Source organism: Trachymyrmex cornetzi, unplaced genomic scaffold, assembly GCF_001594075.2.
Source record: "Trachymyrmex cornetzi isolate Tcor2-1 unplaced genomic scaffold, Tcor1.1 scaffold11, whole genome shotgun sequence".
Lineage (NCBI taxonomy): Eukaryota > Metazoa > Arthropoda > Insecta > Hymenoptera > Formicidae > Trachymyrmex > Trachymyrmex cornetzi.
Window position 1 is genome coordinate 1 of NW_017295653.1, and position 9139 is coordinate 9139.

Below are 9139 nucleotides of genomic sequence, written 5' to 3' on the forward strand. Positions count from 1 at the left end.
AGGAGGCAGAGGTGAGCCTTATCAAAGCTTTTGCAATCACGTTTATCAATATTGTATATAAACAAGATAACAATTCCGAGAGAAATCGTACGCTTCTACGATGCCTTTCAATTATACGACAAAAGACGCTAGTCTTCTCTCATTAACCTCCAAACGTAAATATCGCGTCACATATATATATATGCATAATACTATGTGTGTATATATACATATATATGTGTGTGTGTGTATGCATATAAGCTTAGCCAAAAATATTAGGCACTTTATTAACCATTGTTTAAAGTTTGTTTAAACATTTATTTACAGCATTTGCTATAAATTATCTTTTGTTTCAAAAACCCTTTCAATTTATATACATATAATGAATAAATTGATCAATAACTAATAGGTAACAATGCAGGTAAAAAAATCCAGATAAATGAAAAAAAAATATAGGTATCTAATATTATAATTTTGGCCTAGGCTTTACGTATATTTTTTGTATACAAATATATATGTAATTATATTATTATATAATATTATGATTATATGTATAATATATATAAATCAATATAGATAACAATTCCGAGAGAAATCGTACGCTTCTACGATGCCTTTCAATTATACGACAAAAGACACTAGTCTTCTCTCATTAACCTCCAAACGTAAATATCGCGTCACATATATATATATATATATATGCATAATACTATGTGTGTATATATACATATATATATATATATATGTGTGTGTATGCATATAGGCTTAGCCAAAAATATTAGGCACCTTATTAACCATTGTTTAAAGTTTGTTTAAAAATTTATTTACAGCATTTGCTATAAATTATCTTTTGTTTCAAAAACCCTTTCAATTTATATACATATAATGAATAAATTGATCAATAACTAATAGGTAACAATGCAGGTAAAAAAATCCAGATAAATGAAAAAAAAATATAGGTATCTAATATTATAATTTTGGCCTAGGCTTTACGTATATTTTTTGTATACAAATATATATGTAATTATATTATTATATAATATTATGATTATATGTATAATATATATAAATCAATAATGTATTTTTCTTTATTTAGGTGGAAAATCTTAAACAGCAAGGAAATGCATGTGTTAGGGAGAAAAAATATGAGAATGCAATGATTCATTATTCACAAGCAATTAAGCTGGATCCAAAGAATTATTCTCTCTACAGCAACAGATCCTTTACTTTCTTAATGTTGGAACGATATCGTGACGCCTTGAACGATGCTCTGATAACCATTCGACTAAAGCCTGACTGGTCAAAAGTATGTAAAAGGATATATACTTCCTCCAGATCTTGATTTTAAAAAAAGGAATAAATTTCTCAATATGTTTATCTGTTTCAGGGTTACTTTAGGAAGGGCGAGGTTGAACTGAAACTATCCTCTTACAATGAAGCGCTTGAGTCTTATAACAAAGCTCTATCCTTGCAACCAAATGAGCCTAAGATTTTAGAAGCGATGAACAAAGCGTCGAAATCATTGATTAAAGACAGAAGAGGTACTTAATGCACAGAGTTATCTTGGAACTATGAAAATTGGAACGTAATAAAATAATGTTTCACAGCTGATCAACAGATCCCATGGCTTGGAGCTGGCGTTGGTATTATATTAGGAGTCACAGTCGTGATTGCTGACTATGTTTTTACAAACAAGCCCACTTTAACGGTATTGACTCGTACTTTATACTTTTAAATTATTATTAAAATGGTAATCGTGTAATTATATTTTTTTTTTGTCATTGCTGTAATGTGCGCGATATAATTCTTTCATATTCTGCTACAGCATCCTCTACTGATGGCGTTATTAACGATGACTATAGCTATGATTGGCTTTGGCATCGCAAAAGGACTTCGTTATTTCTTAAAACACCAAAGAAAGTCAGTCCTAATAGGAGGAGACTTTCCTCACTGCTTGCTAGAAGCCAATGAATTTAATGATATTTATGTAAAAGAAAGTACCGATACAAAGAAAAAAGAACGGTAAAGTACAAATGGGGCAATAATTCTGCAAAGAAAAATGATAGTTTTTTTTTTTATTGATAAATTATTTCAATGTACTTTCAATATTTTTAATTAAGAAATGCAGTAACATTTTTACTATTAATATATAAAAATAATGTTATGGACGGATAAAACTAATGTTTGACTATGACTATCACTGATGTCTATCATTGAACGCTGTTATTTTTTATTTAAAAAATTAGAATATATTTTATATATTATTTTATATTATTTTTAATTTTATATAAAACCACTTAAAGCGAATATTTATATCAAAAATAGATGATTCGTTAATGAGTTTACTAGTCATTTTTTCGCACAGTACATGACGAATAATTTATGCAGTCTGCAAAAAAGATAACTGCGATAAGAAATAAATTAATTATATACATACTATCATTACATCTGAATTATCATATGACTCATAATGAAGTATAAATGTATTCTCTTGAAAACAGTATTTATTCGAAACGCTGAAGAATATTATATTTGCATCACATTTGCATTCCTTACGACTTAGAAACTTGGTAAGAAACATTGTCTCTTGCTATTGATTCTTACAACGAACAACGAAGTATACAAGTATATTAAAATAATATACCTGTGTGTGTGCGCGTGCGCGTAAGTGTGTATGTATGTGTGTTTACGTCGCATGTCTTCTTACTCTTTCTGCACTTTATAGTATAATATCAAGAGTGAATGTATATGTATATCTCTTGAAACTAAACATTTTATTTGAAATTATATTATTATTATTATTTAAATAATGTATTTAAATATATATATGTATATGTTTTCGGCTGGAAACATCATCCAGTTGAGCTCAAAAAGACTAAAGATTTATAACTTTATATATATAGGGTATTTTTTAAATAAGTGTAAAAACTTTCAGATAATTCTTTATCGAAAATGAAGAGTTTTTCATATAAACACTCTTATATCCCTCCCTGAAGTTACTCTTTCAAAAGGGGAAGTAAAAATTAAATTTTTTTTTTCAAATTTTGGATATTAGAAAAATTTAACGAACATTTTTTGCTGTAGAAAAAACATTTATTAATATTTTTAAATAATAAGAACTTAATGTTTACCTCCCCTTTAAAGGAGTGCAACTCTAACTCCTCAGGGAGAGATATAAAAATATATGTTTACATAAAAAACCCTTTAATTTTCAACAAAGAATCAACTTCTATTCACACTTATTTAGAAACACCCTGTATACCTACTAAATATATCTGTAAGCATATACACTAAGTATTTCAACCGTAGGTATACTTATAGTATATCTGCTTGCAGTTCATAAGTCATCAACGATTGTCCACGATTCAAGTGCATCAATGTCACACATATGCAACCTGTGAACTATGAACCGCATTATGCATTCGTTTACGATATCGCGTGGTCATTCAATAAAGATGAAATTAAAAGCACTATCGATGGATATCATGATCTTTTGATTCCTGAAATACCGTCCTTCGAAACTTGTCGTTTCATGTTCCACTCGCATGCAACCGAATTACGCAATACGGGAAAGTAACAAACGGCAAAAATATGCGCGATGCGCCGGGGCGAGAAGTAAAAGGAGATTCACCAAGCGATTTTAGGTCGGACATTCGGTTCATTTGCGAAGTATATCTCAAAGTACCAGCAGGGAAGGGACGCAGAGATAAAATGGGAACGAGCTATTAGTGCTAATCAAGTAAATACTGACACCCAAAGAAATCAATAAAAGGAATAATATTATTAAATGATATAAAGAGAAGAATAACTTCAAGAAAAATCTGTGCAGCATTAACAAGCTAAAAATCAATAACATCCTCCTATATAGTTACTATAGTAGAATATGTGTAAACAGTTTAGATTAGAATAATAATCATTATCGGTTAGAAGTAAAAACAATAGGGAATTGGCGAAAACAAGGAAATGTTGAAGAACAATAAAAAACTATTTTTATTTGATTTATAAAATTATGCTGAAATAATCCAGCCTTCTATACGCCCGAGAAATTATTTACGTTTCCGAACAAGTTTGTTACCTCGCAGGATTTGTGCTTTCATTTTTAAGTCTAGTGCTGTCTTTTTTCCTTCTTTCTCTTTCTATTTATCTATCTCATTTGCTATTCTGGCATGCGATTATTCTCTTACGCGTGCATATTATTGCAGTTCGCAGCATAGATAGAAGAAATAATTGGACCGCAACTCATGTAGGGCGTAGCAAACAAGGTGGGAACAATGTCGTTAATAAATAATCCGAACGATTTAACATTGCAATAAACGTCAAGTATTTATAAAACTATAGAACCATTTGGTTCTATAGTCACACATTAATTGTATGTTCACACTCAATGGAAATATTTGTCAGCGTTTCGCTATAAAAAATTGTTCTCATGTGATCAACTTGTATTCAGCTGCCATGAATCCGAGCTGGTCGAAAACATGCAGCGCTTCGTTTCAGAAACCACACCACGTGGCGTAAATAATAGGATTCCATCTGATTATATCTTTCCCGCTTTGCCTGAATAGACACAGCCTTCTTCTTCCATATCAAGTTCCCCTGACGTTGGTTATCGCATTCTAGAAAGAGTTGTCTGACTATGTAACTTACCAAAAGGCTAGGTAGATCTCTGGTCATTTTTTTTTACATTCATACTCGATCGAGTCTAACTCAAAGTAACGGTTAAAAGAGAATGTCTGCAAGAACGTGGTCATTAAATCGTGATGATATAATAATAGGATGAACGATAAGATAAGCGACTGATAAATCCAATCAACTGTATTAATGATAAAATTACACGAGTCCTAAAATTCCAATATCCGTGACCTCGAATCCCTACTCCGACAAACTGGCCGACAAAAGCTTGTATTTTGGAAAATCGACGCTCCGAGCATTTTTTTTCCCATAAGATTTATTATTACAATAAATATTGTTGCAATAAATTTATTATCACAAATATCCTTTGAGGCCTATAAGGGATTGAGAAAAAGGTATTTATTATTGCTGCTGGTTTCTCTTACAAACAATCGTCGTGCAACTTGCTCGAGGCCGCAACAATGCGCGGACGAGTTACAGTTTTTATGAAAAAGAATATACGATCGAATCATACTCATAAAAGCAATAGATAAATCGGCGATCAGCTGCGAAGTTCGTTTTTCACGGGAGAGATAAGGCGCGCGCGCTCCCTCCGAACGTTTCTCCCTCGCGAGCGATTTCGCAAAGCAACAAAGAGCTCCCCCACCGTTTTAGAATCCGCTTTCCTCGATAGTTTCACGTACTTGGTGCGTTCACCGCGATTATTAAAATCTTAACGTGTTTCCCGTACGTACAAAATGGCAAAATGGCGTGTCCCAGTAATCTCCCCCTCCCCCTCCCCCCGTTTTTCTCTACGCAGCGCATATACGGCTCCGGGCTCGCAGGCCGGTCCAGTACTCCAGTTATATATCTCACGTACGCGGTTCGTCATGAACGTGACTACGGATTGAAGTTGGCATGGCCAACTTCACTCCGAACCACGCGCGCGCGCGCGCGCGCGGGCGCGTCACTCATCGCGCGCCTGAAGATCCTTTATTGCGAGCGATGATGCGAGAATCGCCAATGATAATGCAATCCACAGAAATAGACGCGCAAATATCTTGCGGTGATACAATTTACAACTCGGAGAACGCGAAGTTATCGACGCGACGGACGGCGACCGACGATCGCAGGTGTCGAACCTCGTGCGAATTCACGAGTTCCATTTTTTTTTTTTCGACGCAATATTATTGGAGGTCTGTTCGAGCTTGCACTTTTTGCACTCGGATTTCTCTCTTTTCAACGTACGAATATGTATTTACTTTTGGAGATTTCAGGCAACGCGAACAAACCTCGAGTCTTCAGATCGATTCTTTTCAGCTGAACTTCTCGCACGGTTCGTCTTTTCTCTTCTTTTCCTCCAGCTTGAATGTAAAAAAGAGGAAAAACGACCCGTGCGAGGAGTTCAGCTGAAAAGAATAGGCCTTTCGTTCTCACGAAGTAGGACGAATTGGAAAAGATTTTCGTTCGGCGTGCGCGAAGCTCGGTGCTTCTTCTCAACTCGCAACGCAAATCCTGCGAACCCGGATTCTCGTTTCCGGGAAAGAGAGAAGGCGACGAGCGCGGAAAAAAGGAGTCACGCTTTTCACGCTCGCCGTCCCGAAACCGTTGACGTCACTTGGCACGAAGTATTCTCTCACGCCCGTATTTCGCGCACGCGATGCGATACGGCGACGCAATTACGGCGTACGTCGACGACTCCATCGGAAGCGAGTTGCAGCGTAGAAAGACGGAACGCCACGACGACCGACCAACGTGGCCGTTGGGCGGAAAACAGAAGGCACGCCGCGGTGAGCCGTCGCGTCTCGTGACACTCGCTTGGCGTGAAAAATGGCGACGAAACCTCGCGAGGCGTCTCGAGATGAGAAAAGAAGTCCCTCGTGGAAGGCTCCAAGGGGTTAGGGTGTCGGCGGATGCGGAGGCGTGTCGCGTAGCGCACCGCACACGTCGTCGTCGCGAGCCGTCCCGGAGTGCCGCTTCCGCACCGGAAATGGAACCTCGGGACGGGATGGCGAACCCGAGGATATCGAGGAGTCCCTCACCGGAAAGGAGCGGAGCAGCGACGAGGGCGTTCCGCGAGGATGCTCGAAACGAGAGAAGCGTGGCCGGGACGCTCAGCACGATTGCCTGGTGCTCCGCAGGTCACTCGTCGAGAACGCGCATGCGCGAACGCATGCGCGGTGCCTCCTCGCGGCACACACGGCTCTACAGCCGACAAAACGGGATGTTTTGTCACCTCCGAATCTAGCGATTTCCTCAACATTCTTGTTTTTCTCATTTTTTTTTTACTTTCAGTCGGATAAAATACGTGATATAAAAAAATGTTACGTACATTTTTAATAATGGATGTATTATTGACTTTCAATAAAGTTACTATTATACACATTGAGATGATGACTTACAATAAAATTATTACTGATATCAATGTAATTGATATATTATTGATTTTTAATATTATTATTATATTTTATTTGCAGTAAGCGAGGCCAAGGTGAAAATTACAAAACGAATTGGTGAATTCACTAAAATATTTATAATTTCATTGATCAACTTTATGTATAGTGAATTTGTTCACTTTTGTAATTTTCACCTCGTTTCGCGATATATATAATCGACCTCCACAAAACGGTGCTTTAAAAGATCTGAATATTCTCACAGTTGCAAACTTCAAGGGATTAAAAAATTATAAAGACGAGGGAGCTTCGTTATAACGCGATTTTTTTTTCTTTTTTCGTTATAATAAGAATCACTTTACTGCTACAGGAAAAAGGGATATTCAATAAACGCGATCGGCCTCGTGAATTCCAGGTTCTTTCGTCGCAGTTTCCCGAACAGAGAGAGAAGTCTCTGAAAAAGCTGACTCGATGCGTTAGCGCGCGCATCTCCTTCGCGCGGCTTTCCGAACTTTTCGCGACGATGATCCGCGAGTTTCGGTATCGCAACAACTTGCCGTCTCCTCGTTCGCCACGATGATCGTCGGAACCGCGAAAGTTTCCGTTCGCGCCTCATTACAATGTATTCTCTGACGTGCTTATTAATAACGCGTGACGAACGAAGGACGAAGTTCACGACTTGCCCAGCAGTAATCGCACAAAGCCCTCGCGCCACGAGGCGCAAAGAGGCAAAACGTAATCCACCATGAAGACGTTTTCCGTTACTCGCTCCGCTGTCCGCCGGGTGATTAACCGGTAAAAAATATTCCTAGGGCGAAAAAGTCGCACGGAGCGACCGAGGACCTCCCGCAGGTTCAAACGTTAGGAACACAGAAGTACAGATTTTTGTATAAATATCCCGAAATACAGTAACCATATAGTAAGCTTTACCCCGGAAGCACAATAGATATGTAGTAGAAAGTTTTAAGCCTTAAGAAATTGATCAATCACAGTCAAATATGAGAAAAATAATCGACTATGATTGGCCAATTTCTTGAGGCTTAAGAAGGCTGCGCCTATTGTGTTTGAGGAGTTAAGCAGATATTGATCAATTACAGTCGAATGTGAGAAGAATAATCAACTGTAAATGGTCAATTTCTTACGGCTTAAGACCTAAAGCTTAGATAATGATTTATTGTAGGAAGTCCATTCATTGGTACATCTATTGTGTTTTGGGGCGCATAATGCATCAAAAAATCAATCCCGAGTCTTTCATTTCGTGGAAAGGAAGGAAATGAAGAACTTTGATTAATTCATTTTTTATGCATTATGCGTTATGCAAGACTCTCTGTGCTCCCGTCCTAAGCCACTGCCTAAGCTTTAAGTCTTAAACCTCCAAGAAGCTGATCAATCATAGTTGATTGCTCTTCTCACATTCGACTGTGACTGGTCAATTCCTTAAGGCTTAAGGTTTACTGCACCAACTGTGTCTTGGGTCTTAAGAGAGATATCAATCCCTCGATGTGTTCCGCGAGTCTCTGTTCCTCCAGTTTGTCCGTTTTGTCGACGGATCGTCGCGTCGTATACGCGACGATCAACTGCGTAGCGAGTTCGACTTATTTTAAATTACAAAAGCAGCTTCCAATGCAGCGAAATGACGTGTCAATGAATAACTCATAATTAAATCCAGTTTAAATAAGAAAAATATTAATGAGAGGACCGAGAAGTTTCTTTTTATTCGCCCATACAGCACAGATCGTTCCAACAATATTACAGCAACATTCGCAATGTTCCAGCAATATTGCGGTAACATCGCAAAGTTATTGTAATATTACTGAAATAATCTGTACTGTACAGTATGAATGTCGCTGATTGGAGCTGTCAGAGTAAAAGTTGATCGCGCGGAGCTCGTGAAATCAGTTCTGACTGTCGTGAGGCTCTCCGTGAATTCTCTATAAAGTATAAATCCGAGTGTCACCCCAAATGCGCCCTGCGTGCAGCCGCCTCTGTCACGGATCGCACTACTTTTCCATCGTATCCCACCCGGGCGCGCCGTGTGTACGGGCTGGTGGCCGCTGATTGGCGAACGACGATCGCCGGGTGCGCGACGGGGGCATCGCGACACGAAGCGGGACCCTCTCGACGACTGGGCGCATCTATCAATGCGCAATCGCATCGGA

The 9139-nt window shown here is 37.9% G+C and overlaps 1 protein-coding gene across 1 annotated transcript; it reads left to right on the forward strand.

The window, feature by feature from the left end:
• Nucleotides 1-5: 5 nt before the first annotated feature.
• Nucleotides 6-2065, forward strand: LOC108762010 (hsp70-Hsp90 organizing protein 3-like; the record flags this gene model as incomplete). The annotated part of the gene is made up of 5 exons (XM_018508813.1): nucleotides 6-11; nucleotides 1076-1285; nucleotides 1367-1520; nucleotides 1587-1687; nucleotides 1805-2065. Coding segments are annotated over 5 exons (672 nt in total), but the record flags the coding sequence as incomplete, so codon positions are not given.
• Between the last annotated feature and the right edge of the window lie 7074 nt (nucleotides 2066-9139).